Source organism: Protopterus annectens, chromosome 9.part0 (assembly GCF_019279795.1).
Source record: "Protopterus annectens isolate FY-2018-M chromosome 9.part0, PAN1.0, whole genome shotgun sequence".
Lineage (NCBI taxonomy): Eukaryota > Metazoa > Chordata > Ceratodontiformes > Protopteridae > Protopterus > Protopterus annectens.
Genome location: NC_056743.1, coordinates 639,040,955 through 639,067,061, shown reverse-complemented (window position 1 = coordinate 639,067,061; position 26,107 = coordinate 639,040,955). Strand labels below are relative to the sequence as shown.

At 44.0% G+C, this 26,107-nt stretch overlaps 1 protein-coding gene across 3 annotated transcripts in view; it reads left to right on the top strand.

Moving 5' to 3' along the window:
• The window catches only part of EHMT2 (euchromatic histone lysine methyltransferase 2), a 1,701,692-nt gene that overhangs the window by 1,362,577 nt on the left and 313,008 nt on the right, over positions 1-26,107 (top strand). For all 3 annotated transcript variants that reach the window (XM_044083219.1, XM_044083218.1, XM_044083217.1), the window contains one exon: positions 15,455-15,599. In XM_044083219.1, coding sequence (XP_043939154.1) covers positions 15,455-15,599 — 145 coding nt within the window. The remainder of the gene's footprint in view (positions 1-15,454; positions 15,600-26,107) is intronic.

The window sequence follows — 26,107 nt, the reverse complement described above, 5'->3', positions numbered from 1 at the left end:
AAGTTTGCAAACGCCGAACAGAAAAAGGTTCGAATGTGCAATGAGCTAATGCACATTGACATTTGCTCATTGCAGATTCAGCATTTTGGGGCAGATTGCACTATAGTGGGGATTAGAAAATGGTCCCTTTCCCCACTGTAGTGCGATCTCGGAGTTAGAATATTAAAGTAGGGGGGTGTGGGGAGCACAGCCCCCCACATTGGGGGTGCAGGTGGGCTTGCCCCCTGCTTTACACTTCATTACATTAATTTTTTGACATTTATGTTCGAAAATCAGCGGATCTGCTTTTCGATTTGCTAGTTTTCGAACATGTAAAACTGTCGCTGTTTTGATTTTCGTGGTTACGATTCACTCGTGTGAGCAATCGCACCACTGTGATTCGGCATTGTAAAGGTAAACCGTCCACCTGTCCTAGTTTTGTTGATGAGACAGTTTGCTATCCCAACAAGTTGCATAGAGATTGGCATTTAGCTGGGAGAATTTCTTAATACTGAAGTGGGTGTTTGTGTTTAGTGCCTTTGTGATGTCTAGATATGTATTGTATACAGATTTTTTCCTCATCCATTGCTTCAGTAACCTTCTTGAAGTTGACCATTTTAAACAGGCAGGATCTGCCCTTGACAAAACTGAGCAAACTTGGGTCAAGACTTTTTAAGTTGCCTATGCCATCCTTAATTCCATAATGATCCTTTCCATAGCCTTATGAACGTGTGGATCTGTAATTACCCAGCTTCATTGGTGCCTCGTGTTTGTGCAGGGGGTTGACCGTTGCTATCCTGCATACATCTGGCACAAAGCTTGTTTGGAGACTGATGATGAGTAGCCTGCTTAGGGGATTTGAACAGTCCTGTTTCAGGCTAGTCAGTAAGTGCCTGGTAGGTTATCCATTCCCACAGAAGCAGTGTCCTTGGCCTTGGAAAGTGCTCTGAGGGCTTGTTCTTGGGCAATTTGAGGGGAGGGTGTAGATGTGGGTATGCTATCTGGGGAGTATGGGGGGAGGGAGTGAAGTTAGAGCTAAATTTATTCACTAGTAGACTGGCTACGTCTTCAGGGTCTGACTATGTAAAATTTACCTTTTGCTGTGTGCAATGGTGGACATTGTCTCCAAAGTTTATAACACTGTTAAAGGCTTTATGGTTGTCTTTTGCCTGGGTGAGTACTTTTACCTCCTGTATAGATTTTTGTTTTGATCAGGGATTGAAATTCCTTGTTAAGTTTAGCAAGAGCATTTTTACATCTTGACGGTTACATTTATGTAAAAAAATTTTTTTTTTTTTTTTTTTTTTTTTTTATTGAAGAGCCTGTTTATATTTGAGTTCCACCATAGAAGTTTATTTTTAAGTTTTGCATTGCATTTGAGTTAGAGGGGGAGAGAGATATCTATTCAGCTATTCTCGTGTGAAAGAGTTTGGCAGTAAAGGATTCTGTATATTCAGAGAAGGTCATCAGGCTGGAGGGGTTGAATTTAGCCAGGTCATCACTCAGTTTTTATATGTTAGCCTTTGAATACCTAGGTATTTGAGGATGCTTCCAGATTCATTGTTATGGTGAATGTGACTGATTTGTGGTCTGATTTGATGAGGGAGGGAGGAAGTTACAGCTGGTAAGGAATAGAACTATCCAATATTGTTGAACACCAAGTCCAGGACTTTGTCCCCCTTAGTTAGGGTGTGGACTAACTGGTTCAGCGAGTTTGTGTTTATGAAGTAAAAATCCTTGCATGTTATGAGATGTAGAAGTCTGCCAGTTGATGGAGTGGTAGTTGAAGTCCACTAGCAGTATGGTGGACATCTGTCTTCTCGGCAGATTTTCAGAGCAGTTGCAAGTCCTTTAGGGTGTATTTCCTGTCATGCTGTTGCCATAAGCAGTAAAAGACAACATTAACCCATACCATTTTCAATTCTTTGTTGTCCCTAAAGTAAACTGATAGCCTTACTTTGCCAGCCCATTCTTTCACTGGCAGATATGAAATTCTAACTACAGTTTTTTTTTCTCAGAAATTACTAATTTATCTGTTTATTGCCTTAGATACCTTTAGAAATTCTCTTGAGATTTTCAATGTTTAGTGATGTCATTGGTCAAAATTGTCAAAAACTGATGTTCTTCGTGTTTCACTGTTACAGTCCTTACATATGGGTTATCTAGCTCCCGGTAGCCCTCTGTCGGCACGAATACCAGAGTCCTTGGTATATGACGTTGGCTGCCGCCGGTTGTAAAACTGATGTCAGCATGTCAGGTATAAAGGGAGGCAGCCAACGTCATTTCCTCAGTCTTTCTTGCCATGGAGCCCGAAGCAGATGCAATTCGCACTAGTGCCAGTCAGCCGTTTACCTTCGTTTTGCTTTCCGACTACCAAGTTGAAGACTCCTTCAGAAAAGTACCCCGTTGGGGACCCTCTTTTCTTGCTTTAACGAATGTCAGATAAAGTTAATAACTGCCTTGCCTGTGGAAAACAGATTCTGCACAGATTTCCATTCCTATTGTATAATAAGTTTGGGCCTTGAGCACGATGTCCCTAACTGCAATCTCTGTGTTTCCTTTAGCCCACGTACCATACGCTGTAGAGCTAAGATTTTGTATAACCGTTTCTGAGTCTGGCCTAAGTTCATCGGTATAGCGTCTTCTGGTCTCCCGACTGTGGATATGCCTAGGAAGTGCAAAGACAAGGTCCACAACAGGCCTGAGGTTAAATCTACTGACGACGCACCGGTGAAATTGGTCATGAGCACAGCGTTAGTCATTGAGAAGCTTTCGAAGCCCCTGCAGTCTGCAGATTTTCAGCCACAAGTCTCTGCCAAGACCTTTACGGAGTCCTCCATGCCACAAGCTGTTATTTCATCTTCAGACCCTCCGCTTCTTGCCGCCTCAGATGGGTCCGGAGCCGCTTTGCAGGCACCGGCTTTTTTTGACGCCTCTTCTCGACATGAGACCAGAACCAGACCAACTACCTTATTTCAGATTTCTGCAGTTGCTAGGCCTCCCGAGTCCCTCCAGATTGCTAGTAAATCTTCCAGCGCAAACCTTCTCACAAGCCGGAGTCGGCTTGCCCTCCTGTACCTCAGTCCCAGTTGGTAACGATGGCTGGTGATCTTCTTTCCCTGATTAAGGCCCCCCTTTCAAAGAGGACTAGGGAATTATCTCCTGATGTTTTGTCTGTCTCAGATTCTGAGATTTCCAGTATGTCTGCTGGTGAAGAAGGAAATTCTCAACTTCTTTCCGGCTTTGAGGATTCTGATGCTGAGGACTCTATCCCTACTGCCTCCTCTCCATTGGATTTTTTCTTTGGGGATACTTTGAATACTCTTAGGGAGCATTTTAAATGGGAATGTCAGGATTTTCCACAGCCTAAGAAAAGAATCAGAATTTTTTTAGATTTGCCACAGCATAAGCCTCTGGCTATACCTCCAGTTTTGTAGGTTGTGAAGGATGTTTTCATGGAAAATTCTTTAACTCCTAATTCTGTTCCTCCTGCCTCCAGAAAACCAGATAGGTATTACAGGGTTCCTGAATCTCATCAATTCCTTTTTAAAAACCCTACTGTTGATCCAGAAATTATTTCTCAAGGCTCCAAGGGTGTTAAGGCTTCTATTGCTAAAAACCCTGTGCTTTCTGATAAGGAATCTAGGGCCTTGGACAGGTGGGGTAAAAAAGTCTATACAACTCTTGCCATTAGATCCATGAATTGTCTCTTTCACATTCTTAAGTATCAGCAGCATACTTTGGAGGCTATTAAAGTTAAACTTGGTGATATTCCATCCATGATGGAGAACAAAGATTTACAAGACTTGCTGAATTCTGCCACTTCAGTTAATAAGCATTCACTTCATTGTGGTTTTGACACTTTGGAGGCTTCCTGCAGAGCAGCAGCCACTGATTCCGTAATTAGAAGGCATGCTTGGCTCAGGGAGTAGCCTCTTTCTGAACCAGTTAAATCTAAATTGGACAAGGACAATCTTTTTGGTAATAAAGCTGCGGAGGTACTTAAGAAGTTGAAGGATAAGGCAAAATCTATGCAAACTGTAAAAGATTTCCTTCAGGTTCAGTCTCCTCTGTTTAGTAGGCATTATCCTTCCAAGAATTGGTCTTTCCCTGATCCTGGCAAGCAGGACAGCTCTAGGCCTAGGGGTTTCAGATCTTCCAGAGGGCAGGCTTCTGCCTCTCCAAGGGATAAATGATGGCATTCTTCTGCAAAAGCAGGGAGTTCTAAGCCAGCTTCCCAAAGCAAGCATTCTCAATGACTCTGGACTTCCTCTCCCTACCTCTGCGGATCCTGGGTTTCTTTTGGGGGAAGGTTAGCCAGGTTGGCAGAGGTATGGTCTTCCATCCTAGATGACAAATGGGTGCTCAATATAGTAAACCAAGGTTACAAGTTTTACTTTCACACCTTCCCTGTTTTACAAGGATACCCAGACATACCCACAACTCTCTGGGCAGAGATAGAAACTCAAATGTCTTCTCTACTGACTGGGGGCTATAGAGCCAGTTCCTGCAAATCAGGCAGGCCTAGGTTTTTATTCAAGGCTTTTTCTGGTACCCAAGAAAGGGGGGCACCTGGCGCCCTATTCTGAAGCTGTCCATTCTAAACACTTTTCTGGTGATTCCCAAATTCAAGATGCTCACCCTTCAACAATTACTACCAATGCTGGGCAAGGATTCATTGCTGGTAACTTTGGATCTCAAGGAGGCTTATCTGCACATCCCAATAAGGGAAAGTTGCAGGCAGTTTCTTCGCTTCAGGGCTGGGGAGCAACACTTTCAATTCTCTGCATTGCCTTTTGGCTTATCTACTGCTCCCAGAGTTTTTACGAAGTGCCTGGCTCCAGCCATTGCTTTTTGCAGGCAGAGAAACATTCAAATTTATCCTTACCTGGACAACTGTCTCATTCAAGCAAACTCCCCAGAGCAACTAGAAAAGGATTTGGATTTTGTGAAGAACATTCTCACCTCTTTGGGTTACACACACAACAAAAAGAAGTCAAAGTTGGTTCCATCAAAGGAGATTGTTTTCCTGGGAGCGATTCTGAATACAGCCACCCAGATGGTATTCCTCCCTCAACAGACGCAAGAAGATCTTTCCGCTTACTTCATGAACTTGACAAGCATGACCCAGCTGTCTGCAAGACAATTCCTGCAAGCACTGAGGTTCATGGCTTCATGTATTTTGATGATCCCATGTGCAAGGCTGCATCTGAGAAAACTTCAGTAGTACCTCAAGAATCTTTGGTGTCAAACACACACAGGACTTAGACTTGATTCTTCCCCTTATTTCCTGTCTACAAATGGAGTTCCTCTGGTGGGCGACAGCCTGTTCTCAGAACAAGGGTCTGCCTTTCCGCCCAGCGCCTGCCAGCCAGACTCTCACCACGCCACAGTCGCCTCAGATGTTGCTTGGGGGGCTAATCTGGAAGGCAGGGGCATACAGGGGACTTGGAATACCCAGCAGATTCATCTGCACATAAACTTAAAAGAATTGATGGCAATGCAGCAGGCCTTGCTGGCTTTCAAGGACCTACTCTATCCTGGGACTCTGCTGATCAGGACAGACAGTACTACAGTCATGTGGTACATCAACAAGCAAGGGGGGGGACTTGCTCTTACTACCCCTTGTGCAGACAATGCATGAGACTATGGTCCCTAGCAGCATCCATGGGCTTACATCTAATAGCCCAGTGTCTTTCAGGGAGGCTAAACTCCTTGGCGGATCAATTGGACAGGCATGATGTTCTTCGTGTTTCACTGTTGCAGTCATTACATTTGGGCAATCTGCTGGCAGGTTGCCCTCAGTCGGCCTGAATTCCAAAGTCCTGGGTCCTGCATTGGCCGCTGCCTCCTCCTCCATGACGTCAGGTCACCAGGGGTATAAAACAAGCAGCCGATGCCATTTTCTTTAGTCTTTCTTGCCGCGCAGTGCCCGAAGCAGAAGCATTTTGCAAGTGCCGGTCAGCCGACTCCTGAAATATTCGAGTTTGAGTTTCAGAACCGAAGTCTTCACTAAAGCTAAGTACTCCATTGGTGAAACTTTTTTCTTGCTCCATACCGATGTCAGAAAAAGTTAATAATTGTATTACTTGTGGGAAGCAAATACCTCATAAGGATTTCCATTTATACTGTATTCCTTGCCTAGGCCCTGATCACAACGTGCCTGGCTGTCGGTTTTGTGCTAGATTTAACCAACGCACTATTAAGCGTAGATATATTTTTGCCTCAAAGTATTTTGGAAACGGATTTAGCTACCCAGAAATGTCGTCGGATAGCAATCCGACTACCGGCGTACATAAAAAAAACGCAAAGAAAAGGACAGAGGCAGACAGTTGAGGTCCAAAACTGACGACGAAGCTTCTCCTAAGCCAGTCGCCGGTACTCAGTGAGGCGCTTTCGCAGCCCCTGATAGCTACTTTAGAGTCGCAGGCCCCTACCCAGACCCATGTGGAGTCTGGCACGCCGAGAGATACTCAAGTATTGGACCCACGGATATATCTCCCTCGGATGGGTCCAGAGCCGCTGAGCAGGCACCGGCTTCTGAGGGTGTATTCAGGCCTCAACATTTTTATATCAAAACCAAAGACAAAACAACTTCTAAAACTACAAAACCGATGCATGAGCCATGTGCACAGGCCGCTATGCCTAAAAAACAGATGATCAAAATGGCTGAAGACCTTATTACCTTGATCAGGGGTTCCCATCCCCCTCCTGATAAGAGGCGTAGGCAAGAGACTGATTATGAATCTTCAGATCAGGTTTCTGTTTCTTCTGATTCCTCTTCTGATCATGAATTATCTATATCTCCCTATGAGGATTCTGATGCAAAGGAGTCTATACCATCTGCATCACCTCCTGAGGATTATTCATTTGTAGAAACCTTGCATACTTTGAGGAAGCATTTTCACTGGGAGAGTCAAGATTTCTCAGAATCAAAAAAGAAGCTCAGGGATTTCCTTCTCCCTCAACACAGGCCTTTAGCGCAATACCCACTGTTTTAGACATTGTGGATGATGTGTTTTCAGAGTCAAGCTTGACCCCTGACTCCTTATCTCCGGCTCCCAGCAAACCTGACAGGTATTACAGGGTCCCTGACTCTCTCAAATTTTTATTTAGAAACCCTGCTGCTGATCCTGAAACTATTTCACAGGGTCCAAAGGGGGGGTAAGGCCTTAACAGCAAAAAATCCTACCCCCTCTGACAGAGATTCAAGGGCACTGGATAGATGGGGAAAAAAGGTTTATACGTCTGCAGCCTTGGCAATTAAGGCCTTAAACTGCCAGTTTCATATGCTCAAGTATCAACAACATGTTATGGGATTGCTGAAACAGAAAATGGTGTTGATTTCTGAATGTGCAGAAAATAAAGAATTGCAATAATTATTGCATGCAGCTGAACAAGTTGGAAAGCATACTTTGAAATGTGGTTTTCATTCTTTAGAGGCCACCTGCAGGGCTGCCGTTACTGGATCTGTGATTAGGAGGCATGCCTGGCTAAAAGAGCAAAATTTGCCTGATCATGTTAAAGCTAAATTACTGGATGCACCTTTACAGCATGATACTCTGTTTGGTATTAAGGCAGAAGAGGTTTTAAAGTAAATGGAAGACAAAGCTAAGTCTATGCAAACTGTAAAAGACTTCTTACAAATGCAGCCACCAAGATTCAGTAGACACTAGCCTACAAAAAATTGGTCCTTTCCTGTGTCAGACAGAGCTCAAAGGGGCAAATCCAGATGCCCTAAAGGTGCCACATACCCAGGCACAAGATTCATACAGGTCAAAGCAATAGGGTGCTTCTTCCTCCAAAGCTAGAGGAGATAAAGTGCAAACCTACAGAAAACAGTCCCAATGACTTCCCTCTGCCTTCACCAAGAACTTACCTTTTGGCAGCACCCTTAAGGGGAAAATTAGCACTTTTTGCTCAAAATTGGCAGTTAATAACCCAGGACAAGTGGGTGCTAAACATCGTATGACAGGGATACAGGTTCCATTTCCATACTCTGCCAGTGGCAAACGGTTGGCCATATCTGCCAAAAAATCAATGGGCAGAAGTACAGACACAGGTTACGTCCCTCATGGATATAGGGGCCATTCAGCTAGTACCAGAACAGGAAAAAGGACAAGGTTTACTCGACTGTTTTTGGTACCCAGAAAGGACAAGGCCTGGTGGCCAATACTGGATTTTATCGATTTTGAACACATACCTGGACATTCCAAAATTCAAAATGCTGACTTTGCAGCAGCTTCTGCCCATGCTGGGCAAGAATGCTTGGCTGGTGACATTAGACGTAAAAGAGGCATACCTGCATGTCCCAATAAGGCAATCGTGCAGAAGATACCTCAGATTCAAGGCTGACTTAATGCATTACCAATTCTCTGCACTGCCCTTTGTGTTGTCTACTGCGCTGAGGGTCTTTACAAAGTGCCTGGCACCAGTAATTGCTTTTTGCAGACAAAGAAGTATACAAATATGTCCTTACTTGGACGACTGTCTCATTCAAGCAGAGAGCAAGGACATTCTTCTTCAACACCTGGCGTTTGTGAAAAGGCTTCTAACATGCCTAGGGTACACAATAAACAAAAACAAACCACAACTGGTACCCTCTCAAAAGATCACATTCCTGGGTGCAAGTTTGATACAACTGCCCAGATGGCTTACCTCACGCCAGACAAACTAAGTCAACTGACTACTTACTTCAAACTGATGGCAACAAAAATCCAGTTATCAGCAAGACAAACTCTGCAGGCTTTGGGCTTCATGGCATCCTGCATCCTACTGATTCCATATGCAAGACTGCATATGAGGAAACTTCAGTGGTACCTAAAAAGTTTACGGAGTCATAATTGTCACAGTCTGGAAACAATGATTCCTCTCATTCCCTGCCTACAACAGGAGTTTCTATGGTGGGCAAAGGCATGTCACCAAAACATGGGACGGGCCTTCACTCTACCCCCTGCCAGCCAAACCTTAACAACAGACGCATCAGATTATGCCTGGGGGGCCCACATGGCGGGAAGATGCATTCAGGGCATATGGACCCCAAAACAAATGCATCTACATAACCAAAAAGAGATGTTAGCTGTTCAAAATGCCCTGACAGCCTTCAAGGACTTACTTCATCCAGGACAACTACTGATAAAGAAGGACAACACCACGGTTATGTGGTATATATATACAAGCAGGGGGGCACGCACTCATACCCCCTTTGCAGATTAGCCATGGCACTGTGGGACACAGCTTTGACTTACCAAATACATCTTCAAGCTCAATTCCTGCCAGGAAAACAAAATACTCTGGCAGGCGATTTAAGCAGAAACCTTATAGACCCTCATGAGTGGAAACTAGAAACACAAGTCTTCAGCATGATGATAAAGTAATGGGGGAGCCCGGACATAGATCTATTTGCCTCTCCTCAAAATTATCAATTGAAAAGATTCTGCACAAGGACTTATCACAGACAAGCATGGAAAGTGGACGCCCTATCCTTCAGTTGGAAAACCTATCAGTTTATGCCTTTCCTCCTCTGCCTCTTCTTCCCAAGGTCCTACTAAAAGTCAGACAAGAGAAACCAAAGATGATACTAATTGCCCCAGACTGGCCCTGCCAATACTGGTACCCAATCCTAAGGAACTTGTCTCAGTACCCAGCTTGGACCTTACCTTAAAGACCTCAACTACTGTCCCAGCAAAACAGTCAGATCCTGCACAATCAACTCCAGACACTGAACCAGGCAGCATGGCTGATCATGTAGTTATACAAACAACACCTCTCAGTAAAGCTGTGATGGATGTCATTTTGGAAGCCAGAAGGCCTAGTACTAAAAAAATCTTATGCTGTTAAATGGAAGAGATTCTGTGCTTGGAATCAAGCACAAGGAACTGATGCAGCAGAAGCAAATATTCCTCAGATATTACAATACTTGACTGAGATGCTTGACAAAGGCCTATCTTTCTCATCAATTAAAATCCATGCCTCTGCCATTTCGGTTCATTACAGTACAGAGCCACCAATCTTCTCTCATCCTTAACTAAAGCAGTATTTTAGAGGAGCCAAAAATGTAAGGCATCCTAGAAGATCACCAGCACCTGCATGGGACCTCAATTATGTGTTGGAAAAGCTCACCCTGCCTCCATTTGAACCAGCTGCTACTGCTGATATAAAGTTCTTATCACTGAAAACAGCTCTACTACTAGCAATTACTTCAGCACGAAGAGTCTCAGAGCTACAGGTCCTCATGGCTGTGGAGCCTTTTATCATATCTTACCCAGACATGGTGTCTCTGAGGACAAAGCCTTCATTTATGCCTAAGGTGGTTTCCAATGTGGCTCTTAACCAAACTATTCATCTGCCAACCTTTTATCCAAATCTGCAGAACAAAGGGGAGAGAATTCTGCATTCCTTGGATGTACACAGCTACGATTCTACTTAGGACTAAAACTCTAAGAAAAACTGAGCAATTACTAGTGACATATGCTGCAGGATCAGAAGGAAAGGCTATTTCAAAGCAGACTATTTCAAAGTGGATAAGCGATTGCATTAGTTTCTGCTACTTGCTCCATGGCAAACCTATGCCCAAGGGCATTAGGTCTTATTCCACCAGAGCTGCAGCTACTTCAGCAGCCTTTCTCAGAGGAGTACCAACCAAAGACATTCTAGAGGCTGCTACTTGGAGTTCTGTTCACACCTTTACAAAGCATTTTCATTTGCCTCTCTACTCTAAGTCCAGGGCAGACTTTGCCACTGCAGTTCTGCAGGGCCTTATAGCCACACCTAATACTGTTTAGCTCCAGCCTCCCATCCATAGCTTTGGGATTTTACCCAAATGTAATGACTGCAACAGTGAAACACGAAGAACATATTACAATTGTGTACACTTACCATAAATGTAGATGTTAGAGTGTATTCACTGTTGCAGTCCAGGTTACCCGCCCGCCATCCCCCCTTTCATTCTGGAGTTTATCTTTCCTTCTCTATCTTCTACAGCCTATGTGGTGTATTTGCTTGTAGACGAAGGTAAAGTTTATATTGATGCATGTATATATTGTTTATACATATATATATATATATATATATATATATATATATATATATATATATATATAATTTTTTTTTTTTTTTTGCTACCTTTTTCGGGGGCACCTGACATCTGGGGCAAGAAAAACTAAAGAAAATGGCGTTGGCTGCTTGTTTTATACCCCTGACGACCTGATGTCATGGAGGAGGAGGCAGCGGCCAACGCAGCACCCAGGACTTTGGAATTCAGGCCGACTGAGGGCAACCTGCCAGCAGATTGCCCAAATGTAATGACTGCAACAGTGAATACACTCAAACATCTACATTTATGGTAAGTGTACACAACTGTACTTTCTGGATCCTCATGGATGGCAATTGAACAGGGGCATTTTCTATCACATCACTCATCATTGGGGCACCCACAAGTGGATCTTTTCTCCTCTCACACCAGTCATCTCCTTCCAACCTTCTGCACCAGGGAGTTTCACAACAAAGCTTGGAGGGTGGATGCATTGTCCTTCCCATGGACACATTTCTCAGTTTATGCAGTCCCTCCTCTATCTCTTCTTTCCAGAGTGCTACTGAAGATGAGACGAAAAACCAAAGGCTATTCTGATAGCTCCAGATTGGCCCAGGCAGCATTGGTATCACTTCCATCGCAGCCTTTCCCAGGCTCAGCCTTGGCATCTTTCCCTGGTACCAGATCCGTTGGTTCAGGGAGGGAGAAAGTTCCTTCATCCTCATCTGCAAACTCTGCATTTAACTGCCTGGCTAATACTTTAAATCTTTCCCAACAGGTGGTTGAAGTTCTTCACGAGGCCAGGAGGCCTAGCACAAGAAAATCCTATGCAGATAAATAGAAAAGATTTTGCTCTTGGATGCTAGCTAAACTCTTCTCATCCTTCTCTTTCACTCATTCTTGACTACCTAGTAGGATTGTTAATGGTGGACTTTCCTTTTCTACAATCAAATTTCACACCAGCAATTTCAGCTCATTGTTCTTTTGAGCAACCCGTTTTTTTCTTTCCCCTTGATGAAGCAGTTCCTGAGGGGAGCTAGTAATCTTAGACCTCCCAGAAGAGCTTCTACTCCTGCTTGGGGTCTTAATTTTGTTCTATAAAAACTTACTCTACCTCCCTTTGAACCAGCTGCCTCTGCAGATTTAAAGTTTCTATCCTGGAAGACTGCTTTCCTGTTAGCTATTACTTCAGCTAGAAGGGTATCTGAGCTGCAAGCCTTAATGGCAGTAGAACCTTTCATTCCTTTTCACTCAGATCGGGGTTCTCTGAGAACCAATCCCTCCTTTATGCCAGTTTAACCCTTAACCAGTCTATTCACCTGCCTGCATTTTTCAACAATCCCCAAAATAAAGGGGAAAGGATTCTGCACTCTCTTGATGTGCATAGACAGCTGAGATTTTAGTTACATAGGACTAAATCCTTTTGAATATCTGAACAGTTATTGGTTAGTTTTGCTCCTGGGGCACAGGGTAAAGCTATTTCACTACAAACCATCTCCAAATGGATTGCTCATTGTATTCACTTTTGTTACCTGCAGCATGGGAAGATCCCCCCTCAGGGTATTAGGACCCACTCTACTAGAGCAGCCTCTACCTCTGCAGCCCTTCTGAGAGGTGTACCTACTAAGGACATTCTAGAAGCAGCTACTTAATCCTCTGTTCATACTTTCACAAAGCATTACAATCTACCTTTGTTTTCTAAATCCAGGGCTGGTTTTGCCTCTGCAATTTTGCAGGGCCTCTTACCAACCCTTAATCTGTGATCCTTCCTTCACCCTTTGTCTTCTTACTGGGCTTTGGGAATCAACCATATGTGAGGACTGCAACAGTGAGACACGAAGAACATAGTACAGTTGTGTACACTTGCCATACATGTAGATGTTCGAGTGTAATCAGTGTTGCAGTCCTGGTTTCCCACCCTCCATTCCCTCTTTTTTCCTAAGGCACAGACTATAGATTTTTATTTTTTGTATGATGTGTGTCCAGGTTAGCCTTCTTTTGGGGGCTAATGACAGTTAAGGCTAGAAAAACTGAAGAAATGGTGTTGACTGCCTCCGTTTATACCTGACGTGCTGACATCAGTTTTACAGCCTGCGGCAGCCGACGTCATATATCAAGGACTCTGGTATTCAGGCCGACTGAGGGCTACCGGGAGCCGGATAACCCATATGTGAGGACTGCAACAGTGAATACACTTGAACATCTACATTTATGGTAAGTGTACATAACTGTACTTTTTTGTGGGAGGCTAATTCTACCACCCCACCCCAAAAAAAGTATTTGTAATATCTCACTTAGGGTGAGGTTGGTGATGTTGGTGCATGCGAGTGTTGTGTAACTGACTCTTGAAGTGAGCTTTAAACATTTTGATTACTGAGCAGAACAAATATCTGACACTTCTGTGGTGGGGAACATCCTTTTCCAAAATGTAGACCTCAATCTGTCTTGCTGTTACCTTGTGTGAATGATTGATTTCTAGCAGTTTCTTCCTGGAATTGTTTTTCTTCTGGACGACTTGAGGGTTTTGCTTTGTCATTTGCCATTCTGCCAAGTATGGCAAAGTGGCCAGAGTCCTGACCATCAAGTTTGTATGACCTGTTCTAGAGTTGAACTAGAAAGCTTTTCATTGAAGAAAGCCCAGTAGAAGTGATCTCTGTGACAAAGTATATTTCCTGGCAGTACAAGGGTCAGGCTTTTGAGTTGCTTTGCTTAGTGAGCCTGATGGCATTCTGCATGTTTCCAGCACTTTTATGACTGCTGCTAGTGGTTTCAGAGATGCTGTGATCCGTATGCTGTCTTAATTTCAGACATACTGCTTGTTAAAACTTTCTTCCAAGCCAGGACCTACTCTTCTTTCCTTATATCACTCCAAGCCTAAAGCATAGAATAACTATAGATGCCCCATTGTAGGTTTGGGTGTCCTTTTTAGTCCATCCATAACTACCATCAGTAAACACAGAAGGAAAACTTTTTGCAGGGGGAGGCCATCCAGCTCCAGGTTGCGCAATAGTAGAGCAAGAGGGCAAACCCCATTGTCTTGGGAAGTAGTTTTGATGAACTTACCGCCTAAGCTGTCTTTGGCAATCTGACATGCTCCTGCTTCATATCATTGATTGACAGCAATCAGGAGTCTGACATTATTATTTCACTCACATTTGCTGGCAGGTTAAACAGAAGTCAGAAGTTCAGACAATAAATTTAAATGCGAGAAAAAAGGACTGAGCAAGTAAAGTAACGTTTTTCTTACTGGTTCAATTAAAAATTTCTGAAATTTAAACTGCCCAGTTGTGACACTGAATATCACAGTTAAGTTGCATTGAAAGAGTAGCACTGTGTGTGACCTGCCTTTCAAGTGTCATAGGCTAGAATGAGACAAGGCAGCCCACACAGCTTGCACTTTAGAATAAAGCAGAACTTTGTGCAGTTGGCAGTGCAGACATGAATGAGTTAATTAATGTAGGAGCATCATTCCTGACTTAGCAAGTTAGGGACTTCCACAGATGAAGTCCTCTTTTGCTGTAGGTCAGGAAAAGAAATCAGTAGCCTAACATAGTGGGCGAACTACAGTTTTTTTCTGCTGCTGATAATCCTCATGGGTTCTTTCTAATGTGATTGTAAAATGCATTCTTTGGAGAAATTTGCTACCTGTGTTTTCTTTGTGTGAGTGAAAGAGGTAATGGTATTTATACAAATGCAGTTTGTGCTGCAGCCCACCTACACTTCTGTGAATGCATTCAGTATTTACATTCTAGCAGCAGAATCACTGTTCTTAAGGATCTGCTGGCCTCTGCTTTTGTCTGTTCTGGAATCTGTTCCAGTAGTTGGACCAGTGAACATCTAATGATGTGTAATGTAGTACTGATTTAGGTGTACTCAACACATCTGCATATTCTTTTTAACTGTCCTTCACCTCCCTGTGAGCATTGTATTCCAGGACTGTATACATGGCTATATATTTTGCAAGAAAATCTGGGAATTTAGCTTAGGTTGTTGACATAGTAACCTTTTAATTTAGTTTACAAGGAATTGTGTGGTTTCTTTGGTGATTAAAAGCTTAGGCCTGTGGTGATCATCGTGCTGTTTGTTTTGAGTGAAGGAGATATAAACTTTGGCTATTGAAATCTGGCCTGTTAGGTGGGCCTTCATTTGTAGCCCTTCTTGAAAATCTGTGAATTTGAGAAGTGCTGTTTAGTTCTTTATAAATGGCAGTATAGCACAGAGTAGGATTATGAATTTCTAACAGATTTCCTCCTGCATTCTTGGGTTTAATTTCATCTGCTTCAAAATGTACACTGTATGACTCTTAGCTTGGTGATTAACGTGGAAGTGCTACAAGGTCACTCATGTAAAACGGAGCTTCTGCTGAAACTGAACTTCTTTTTAAGTACATTTAACAAATCATTTTTAAAAAAAAATTCTGACTTTTTTTATCTATTTTTATAGGGACATTGCACATGGCTATGAGAATGTGCCTATTCCCTGTGTGAATGGCGTGGATGAAGAGCCTTGCCCATATGACTACAAGTATGTGTCTGAGAATTGTGAGACCTCAGCCATGAGTATTGACAGGAATATCACTCATTTGCAGGTGAGTGTTGTACTTTTGGGTACAAATTCAGGTTATAATGAGCTTAAACAAGGTAGAGCTTGTGAGGGAGCTTAATTGTAATGAACATGCAGCACTGACTCTAAAAGCTCAAGTGAATAACTTGGTTCCTTATGCTATTTCTTGACCAAGTTCCCAGAGCAGTCTATCTCATAAAGGATTGTTGCTGTTTAGACTTTTTGTTCCAGTTGTCTTGGTGGTAGGACACCCCAACAACTTCAGGGGATCCATAAGGTCATGTATGATAAAAGATGCAGTTCCTCAACTCTTCTCTTTTTTCCCTCCTGTTTTTACTAGTTTGAAATTTGTACTGTTTTTCAGCCCTTGTCTCTAGTTCTTTTTTGTTCTCATTATTTGCATTTTTCTTCCACGTTTTATTATATTGATATTAAGAGTTTTGATCTGATGTCTCTCTCGTCTGTTCCTCAACTGATGGGTCTCACTCAGGCTTTGGCCACTTCTATAGAGTTTGACTATGTAGCTTAAGCTCCTCCCCTCACTCATAATCCTCCTATTAGCTTGAATTGCCCCAGGTCTCATTTGCCACTTCAGTATTAGAATGTGGTCTACCATAAGCTCGGGTGTTATATTTCAAATAACTGTTTTTTTTTTTTTTTGGTTTGGACTAGCTCCCATAGGCTCTCCTATTTTCCAACTTCCCCTGTTTTTCTCTTCTCTATATGATATATAGGGTTATAGTTATATTGCTTATCTTTTTACAGTCCTTGTGCCTTGCTTGATTCCTGCTAAGTGCTTCTTCTCAATTCATCTACTGCTATTCGTCATGGGTACATCTGTCGTACCATTGTTGGTACTCCCCTTCCTTTTTTATTTTTTTAATAATATTGCTGGTATTGTATTTTTCCTTTTGGCTGCCTTTTTGTTCTTGAGTGATTAAACATCATGAACCAACAAGCCTATTGGTTTTATAAAATAATGTTCTTGTGGGCATATGATTCCCAATTCGATTGCACACCAGGAGTGTGTCTTTTGCCTTGGATCAGGACATCTTAATATTGAATGTGAGATTTTTGTGGGATTTAATCATTGGGTGTGTGTTGTGTGCTATAACAAGCTTTTTTTGAAAGGGTGGCTCCTACTACTACTACTACTACTGCTGCTACTTCAACTGGAGCACCCCCTCCTCCTAAAAAATCTTCCAGAAGACCAAGGAGATTCATGTCCCTGTACTTCTTAGGATTGAAAATCTGGACAAAGTCTAAAATAATTGGAAGGGGAAGACAAAAGCCCAAAAATAGGGGCAAATTTTCAATATTACTCTTATAAATAGACAGTTGCTAAAATGGCAGGATTTGTATTAGCATGCATTGTCTGAAGGGTATGTAGTTAGCCGTGGCCCTGTGGAGCACAGCCTCGAGCAACAAAGTGCATCTACAAGCTGAATTCCTGCCAGGCAAACAAAATTCACTGGCAATCGACTTAAGCAGAATTCTCCTGGACCCACACGAGTGGAAAATGGAGCCCAACACCTTCAACCTTCTAATCCAGAGGTGGGGGACACCAGAGGTGGACCTCTTTGCCTCCCCCAAGAACCACCAGTTGAACAAATTCTGCACCAGGAATCCTCAGCAGGGCCTGGAAGGTGGATGCCCTATCCTTCAAATGGGAAAACCTCTCAATTTATGCCTTTTCCCCCTCTGCTTCTCCTCTCAGAAGTACTACCCAAGATCAAACAGGATAGGCCAAGGGCAATTCTAATTGCTCCAGACTGGCCATGCCAGCACTGGTACCCACACCTATGCAGTCTGACAACAGTGCCACCCTGGCACCTCCATCAGTCACCTTCCCTGCTGTTGCAACAGGAGGGACAGAATTTGCAGCCACAGTTGCAAACCTTAAACCTTGCAGCCTGGCTTATTCCCTGAATACACCACCAGCAACCCTCAGCAAACAGGTGCTGGACGTCATTCTTGAGGCCAGAAGGCCTAGTACTAGGAAATCCTGTGCTGAAAAGTGGAAAATATATTGTTCTTGGAATCGGTCTCAAGGAAAGGAGACAGCAGTGCCCTCCTTACCTCAAATCCTTGATTACCTAGCAGAGCTACTCCACAGAGGCCTATCCTTCTCCTCCATTAAGATTCATGCCTCTGCCATCTCAGCTCACTGTAATACTGAGCCATCTCTATTTTCTCACCCTCTCATCAAACAGTTCCTCAGAGGGGCTAACAACTTAAGGCCCCCTAGAAGAGCTCCCACCCCTACCTGGGACCTTAAAAAGCTTGGAAACGCTCACTCTTCCCCCTTTTGAACCTGCTGCTTCAGCAGAGTTAAAATTCTTGTCTTGGAAAACAGCCTTGCTTCTAGCCATAACTTTAGCAAGAAGAGTGTCTGCGTTACAGGCACTAATGGCTGTGGAACCCTTCATTATTTTCCATGCTGACAGGGATTCCCTCAGGAGTAGCCTGTACTTTATGCCTAAGGTGGTGTCCAGTGTGGCTCTAAACCAATCCATCCATTTGCCAACCTTCTTCCCTAATCCTCAGAATAAAGGGGAAAGGTTCCTGCACTCCTTGGACGTGCACAGACAGCTCAGGTTCTACCTTGACAGGACTAAACCTTTCAGAAAATCTGACCAGCTGCTAGTCAGTTTTGCTACAGGGGAAGAGGGTAAGGCCATTTCAAAGCAAACCATTTCCAAATGGATAGCACACTGCATCCATTTCTGCTACAAGCACCATGGAAAACCTACCCCACAGGGGATCAGAACACATTCCGCTAGGGCTGCTTCTACCTCCACAACATTTCTCAGGGGAGTCCATACCAGGGACATTCTGGAAGCTGCAACCTGGAGTTCTGTACACACCTTCACCAAGCATTACCACTTAGTATTTTTTCTAAATCCAGAGCTGGATTTGCTACAGCAGTCTTACAAGGCCTGCTAGCCAGCCCTAACACTTCTTGACTGCCTCCACCCTTCCTCAGCTTTGGGAATCAACCCGTGTGATGACTGCAACAGTGAAACACGTACAACATAGTACAGTTGTGTACACTTACCATAAATGTAGATGTTCAAGTGTATTCACAGTTGCAGTCCTGGTTTCCCTCCCTCCGGCCCCCTGTTGTTTCTCTGTCTTTCTACCTATCATCTTTATGGCCATTTTTAATGGCAGTGGTATTTACTTTTTACTGGTGGTGTTCCACACCATATAATAGCTTCCTGTTTGGGGGGCTCCTGACATTTGGGGCAAGAAGAACTGATGTAATGACATCAGCTGAATGTTTTATACCTCTGACAACCTAATGTCATGGAAGAGGTGACAGCATCCGACGCAGAAATCCCAAGACTCTGGTATTCTGGCCAACTTAGGTCTACCTGCAGGCAGATAACCCAAGTGTGATGACTGCAACAGTGAATACACTCTAACATCTACATTTATGGTACGTGTACACAACTCTACTTTCTTCGTGTTTCACTGCTGCAGTCATCACACTTGGGTTATCCTACCAGGGGTAGCCCTCAGTCAGCCCGAATACCAGAGGCTTAGTATTTCTGCGTCGGTTGCTGTCGCTCCAGGACTAACGTCAGGCCATCAGTGGTATAAATTCAGGCAGCTGACCCCATTACATCAGTCTTTCTTGCAGAGGTGCCTGAAGCAAAAGCAGTTCGCACGAGTGATGGTCGGCTGCTACCTGAGTTTTTCATTTCCAAAGTTGAAGTCTTCTAAAGCTAAGAAACAGTTGTCTCACCTGTGGAAAGCAAATACCACACCGTGATTTCCATTCTTACTATGTCATCTGTTTAGGCCCAGACCACGACGTCCCTCGTTGTCGGTTTTGTGCTTTGTTCAATGCCAGAACTATACGTTGTTGGGCCCATATCATAGCTAAATACATTTGCGCTCGATCTCCATATTCCGAAATGACTTCGGTAAGCCATCCGACTACCAATTTTCTGAAAAATTTTAAGGATAAAGATAGAGACATACCGTACAGGTCCAAAACTGCAGACAACGCTTCCATTAAGCTAGTCACCAGTTCGTCAGTATTCAGTGAGATGCTTTTGCAGCCCCTGATGCCCGCTTCTCTGGATTCACAGGCAGCTACCGAGACCCGTTCAGAGTCAGGTATGCCGCGAGACTCTTCGTTGACTAAGGATCCTGCGAATGTCTTTACCTTGGATGCGTCCGGAGCCGCTGAGCAGGCACTGGCTTCTGAAGAACTTCTTCGCACTACCGATATTCGACACAAACAGACGACTTCTTTCACGTTTTCAGTTCTTTCTAAAGCTACTGAGTTTCTAAGGCCCAGGGTATGAACTACGCCTAAAAAAACGACGACCCAAACTCAGGCATCTGCTTCCATGCCTCAATCTCAAATGCTTAAAATGGCGGAAGACATTATCATGCTTATTAGGGGAAGCCAGCTTACCCCTTCTAAAAGAAAGAGATTTGTCCCCAGCAGCTTTATCTGACCAGGAGTTCGACTCTGAGGTTTCAGAATATGAAGACATGCCCTTGTCTGCTTATGAGGATTCAGATGCAGAGGAATCTATTCCCTCTGCCTCTCCTCCAGAAGATTTTTCTTTTGGTGAAACCCTACATGCTTTAAGAGAACATTTTCATTGGGAATGTAAGGATTATCCTCAGTCCAAAAAGAGACTCTGGGAATTTTTAGATTTACCACAGCACAGACCCTTAGCTATCCCTCATGTTCTGGATGTTGTGGATGATGTTTTTGTGGAATCTAGTTCAACTCCTGACACACTACCACCTGCTCCCAGGAAACCTGACTGGTATTAGAGTCCCTGACTCGCACAAATTTCTTTCCAAAAATCCTACTGCAGACCTAGAGGTTATCTCCCAGGGACCTAAAGGAAAAAAAGCAACTACAGCCAATAATCCCACCCCTTCGGACAGGGATTCCCGAGCTTTAGACAGATGGGGTAAAAAACTATACACCTCTGCAACTCTTGCCATTAGAGTCAGTTCCACAAGTTGAAATACCAGCAACATACAATGGAACTCCTTAAACAAAAATCATCTACCTTTCCTGCTTGTGCAGAAAATAAAGAATTACAAGAGCTTATGCATTTTGCAAACCAAGTTACTGAGCACACCTTGCAATGTGGCTTTTACACCCTAAAAGCATCCTGCAGGGCAGCAGTCACAGGATCTGTACTTAGAAGGCATGCTTGGCTTAAGGAACAAACCTTCCCAGACCATGTCAAATCAAAACTATTGGATGCACCATTGCACAAAACAATTTGTTGTCACCAAGGCAGAAGAGTTCTCAAAAAAGATGGAAGAAAAAGCTAAATCTGTGCAGGCAGTTAAAGACTTCTTGCAGATCCAGCCTTTGAGTTTCAGTAAGCATTGCCCCTCCAAGCACTGGTCCTTTCCAGCCCCCTCAAGGCCAGCTCAGACAAGACCTAGGGGAAACAGACCCCCCCCTCCCCAGACAGCAGTCCCAGGGAATGCAGACATCTATGCAATGGAGTTCCTCCACTTAGAAAACAGGGCCACCCCCTTATGGAAAGAACTCACAATGACTTTACAACTCCACCCCTTACCTCTGCCCACCTGCGTGTGCCCCTAGGAGGAAAACTCTCCTCTAATGCAAAAAACAGGGCTTCCATCACCGACGACTGATGGGTCCTCAACATAGTGCCCAGGGATACAAATTTTATTTCTACACACTGCTAGCCCCAAAAGGGTTCCCAGATCTTCCTCCAAAACAGTGGGCAGAAGCACAAAACCAAGTCCATTCCCTGCTCTCCATGAGGGCAATACAGCCTGTTCCTGCAGACCAGATAGGCCAAGGTTTCTATTCCAGGCTCTTCCTGGTACCCAAAAAAGAGGGCACCTGGCACCCAATCCTCGATCTATCAATTCTAAACAATTTCCTGTTGATACCAAAATTCAGAACTCTTACACTCCAGTAGCTTCTTCCTATGCTATCCAAAGATGCTTGGTTTGCCACCCTAGACTTAGAGACCTATCTACACATCCCAATCAGGGATTCTTGCAGGAAATATATACGTTTCAGGGCAGGATCTATGCACTTGCAGATGTTCTTCGTGTTTCACTGTTGCAGTCATCACATTTGGGTTATCTGCTTGCAGTAGCCCTCACTCGGCCTGATTACTAAAGTCTTGGGTCCTGCGTCTGTTGCTGTCTCCTCTTCCATGACATCAGGTAGTCGGGTATAAAGCATGCAGCTGACGTCATTAGATCGGTCTTTCTTGCCATGCGGTACGCGAAACAGAAGCAGTTTGCAAGTGCTAGTCGGCCGACTCCTGAAATGTTCGTTTTCAAGTTTCAGAACTGAAGTCTTCAACTAAAGCTAAGTACCCTGTTGGGGAAACTTTTTCTTGCTTTAAACTGATGTCAGTAAAAGGCAGTAATTGTTATTTCTTGTGGAAAGCAAATACCTCATAAAGATTTTCATTCGTACTGTATTCCTTGCCCAGGCCCTGACCAAGACGTACCTCGCTGTTGGTTTTGTGCCTTATTTAGACAACGAACTAGTCGTTGTCTGTATATTTGCGCTTATAAATTTTTTGGTACTCTGTTCAGTTACCCAGATATGGCTTCGGTAAGCCACCCGACTACTGACATTCCGAAAAAACGCAAAGATAAAGACAGAAGACAGTCCTCCTAGGTCCAAAGCTGCCAATGACACTTCTCCTAAGCTAGTCGCCAGTTTTCTGGTACTCAGTGAGGCGCTTTCGCAGCCCCTGATACCCGCTACTTCAGATTCGCAGGCCTCTGTTGAGACCCATTCGGAGTCTGGTATGCCGCGAGATGCTTCAACTGTGGAACCTGCAGATGTGTCTACCTTGGATGGGTCCGGAGCCGCTGTGCAGGCACCTGCTTCTGAGGGTGTATTCAGGCATACTGACTTGCATATTAAACCGATGCCATCTTCTTCAAGGCCTAAAACTCGAACCATGCCTAGAAAACCGGCACCCAGATTGCATGGTCAGGCCTCTATGCCTAAAAAGAAATGATAAGAATGGCTGAAGACCTTATTACTTAAATCAGGGGAAGCCAACCTTCCCCCTTTAAGAGACCTAGGACTGAATTTGCTTATGATTCTTCTGATCAGGATTCTGAAATTTCTGTTTCCTCTGATGACCAGGATTTACCCTCATCTACCTATGAGGATTCTGATGCAGAGGACTCTGTTCCCTCTGCTTCCCCTCCAGAGGATTTCTCTTTTGGTGAAACCTTCCATACTCTTAGGTAGCATTTCTGCTGGGAAAGCCAGGATTACTCTGATTCTAAAAAGAGGCTTAGGGATTTCTTACTCCTGCCCCAACACAGGCCTTTAGCTATCCCCCCTGTAATGGACATTGTTGATGATGCTTTTTCGGAATCTAGCTTAGCCTCTGACTCCTTACCTCCTGCTCCCAGAAGACCAGATAGATATTACAGGGTTCCTGACTCTCTCAAGTTTCTTTTTAAAACTCCTACTGAGGATCCTGAGACCATTTCACAGGGACCCAAGGGCATTAATGCTACTACTGCCAAAAATCCTACCCCCTCTAATAGAGATTCCAGGGCGCTGGATAGATGGGGTAAGAAGGTATACACTTCTGCAACTTTGTTCATTAGGGCCTTAAACTGTCAGTTTCATTTGTTAAAGTAGCAGCAGCATGTTAATGGATTGCTTAAACAGAAAATGATGATTCCTGACTGTGCTGAAAATAAGGATTTACAGGATTTAATGCATTCTTATAGGTTCATAGGTAGGTACTAGGCTATTGGCACAAGGGCCTATGTAAGCCTAGCCAACAAGGTTCCCTGGCTTACACCACCCAAGAAAGTTATTTTCCTGTGCCACTGTAGAGCAGAGACGCAGAAGTGATCCCCGGGGTGTATTTCCTATTTCCCATCCACTCATCAAGATTTTACTTGAAGAGTGCTAATGAAGAACTTTGCTTGACATAGATGGGTAGCCTGTTCCAGAGTATGGGAAGTCTCTGGGACAGGAATCTATCCCTCTGGCATGTCCTGTTTATTGTGGTGACAAGGTTTAGGTCCCTAGAGCGTATAGCTCGGAGGGATTCGGATTTCTTTAGGTGTAGCATGTCCAGCAGCTCTGGATTTGACATAGCTTTATATGTTAGGCAGAGATCACCTCTGAGTAGGCGATATGCAACGGAGTAAAGCTGGAGTTTTTTGAGGCGGTCAGTGTAGTGCATTTGTTTGAGGCCAGTAATCCTCTTTGTGAGGCACTTCTGTGGCCTTTCCAGCTGCTGCCTTGTGAGGTACATTCCAAAAGGGTACTCTATAATGGGTCTAATGAGTGTCGAGTAGAGGGGAACAATGACCTCTTTTTTTCCTGGATGAGAGCCCTTTTATGATGAGGTGTGCCACGTAGAAGGACTTACTGACTACTGTGGGGATGTAACTATCAAAGGAGGGACTACTGTCCACCTGGGTCCCAAGGTCTCTTATCACGCATTCGGTGTTAAGTAGATTGCTGCCTATGTGGTAGTTCATGGGTACAGAGTTTTTACCAAAGGTGATGACACTGCACTTTTTGGCATTGAGCTTGAGGCCATGGCTCTGACACCAGGCATCCTTCTGTAGGATGTCCACATCATTTGGGGACATGACTATGGCTCATAGTTTGCAGTCATCTGCAAACTTCGTTAGCCAGAGGGCTTCTGTGTTAGCCTGTACTTCAGAGACTTTGATACCAAACAGGAGAGGTCCCAGGATGGAACCCTGTGGTACTCCACTTGTCACTGCTTTGAGGTCAGATTTGGAGTCTGCAACTTTTACAGTGTTGGTTCTGTCAATGAGCCAGTTGGCAACCCATCTTGTGACGTAGGGATTTATACCTAGTTTAGTGAGTTTAGCTATAATTCCAGAATGGTGGATGGTGTTGAAAGCCTTGGCAAGGTCAAGATAGGCTGTGTGAACCACTTTACCCTCATCTACGGCTTTGGTGACTGCCTCAAAGAAGTCGATCAGGTTCAGGAGGCATGATCTGCCTTTCACAAACCCGAAATGTGTGGGATCCAGAGTTGGGAGGTTACCAATGTTTTTGTTTGAGTTCTGCTGAACAAGTTGGAAAACATTCTTTGCAATGTGGTTTTGATTCATTGGAGGCATCTTGCAGGGCTGCTGTCACTGGGTCTGTACTTAGAAGGCACACTTGGCTTAAGGAGCAATCTTTGCCAGATCATGTTAAAGCTAAATTGCTGGATGCTGCCTTAAACCAGGACCGCCTGTTTGGCAACAAAGCAGAAGTAGTACTTAAAAAGATGGAGGAAAAAGCTAAATCTATGCAAACTGTTAAAGATTTCCTGCAAGTACAGCCTCCAAGATTTAGTAGGCATTGACCTTTTAAGAATTGGTCCTTTCCTGCCTCTTCCAGGCCTTCTCAGTCCAATCCCAGAACCAGCAGAACACCCAGGCTTCAGTCCCAAGGTACGCACTGGACTAAGCAGTGGGGGGGCTCCCACTTCCAAAGCAGGGAGTAGTAAGACTCCCCCTATGGTAAACTGTCTCAGTGACTTAACTTTAAAACTTCCAAGCCCTTCTCAACTGACTGCTTCTTTAGGGGGAAAGATTGCTCTGCAGGCAAAAAACTGGGAACTCATTACCCTGGACTAATAGGTTTTAAATATAGTTTCCCAAGGATACAGATTCCACTTCCACACTTTAACAACCCCAAACGGTTGGCCAGATCTACCTCCAAATCAGTGGGCAGAGGCTCAAAAGCAAGTTCTTGCTCTGTTAAGTATAAGGGCTATTCAGACTGTCCCAGAAGTGGAAAGGGGACAAGGTTTCTACTCAAGATTTTTCCTGGTGCCCAGAAAAGACAACTCCTTCGTCCTATCCTGGATCTCTCTATCCTAAACACTTTTTTGGTGATCCCAAAATTCGAGATGCTAACTCTTCACCAGATGTTCTTCGTGTTTCACTGTTGCAGTCATTACATTTGGGTAATCTGCTGGCAGGTTGCCCTCAGTCGGCCTGATTAACAGTGTCTTGGGTCCTGCATCGGTTGCTGTCCCTTCTTCCATGTCATCAGGGGTATAAAACCCCACAAAGCATGGCTTTCCTCACGCTAGAGAAACAAGTTCATTTGACAGCTTACTTCAAACTAATGCCCACAAAGACCATGCTGTCTGCAAGACAAATACTGCAAGCCTTGGGGTTCATGGCCTCCTGCATTCTTTTAATTCCATAAGCAAGACTGCATATGAGGAAACTACAATGGTATCTAAAAAGCCTATGGTGTCAAGCATTCTCAGGATCTAGAAGCAATGATTCCTATCATACCTTGCCTACAGTTAGAGTTCGTTTGATGGGCAGAGGCCTACAGCTAACACTAGGTAAGACTGCAATCCAAATTGTAACTTGCTACAGATCCCCACCATGCCTCAATATTCTCACTACACCTTTCTAAACATACTGGAAAATATTAAGATAGAACCATACACCCTAATACTGGGTGATTTTAACTACCCTGCCATTAATTGGGAAAGCTACTCGTGTGCCAACACCTTT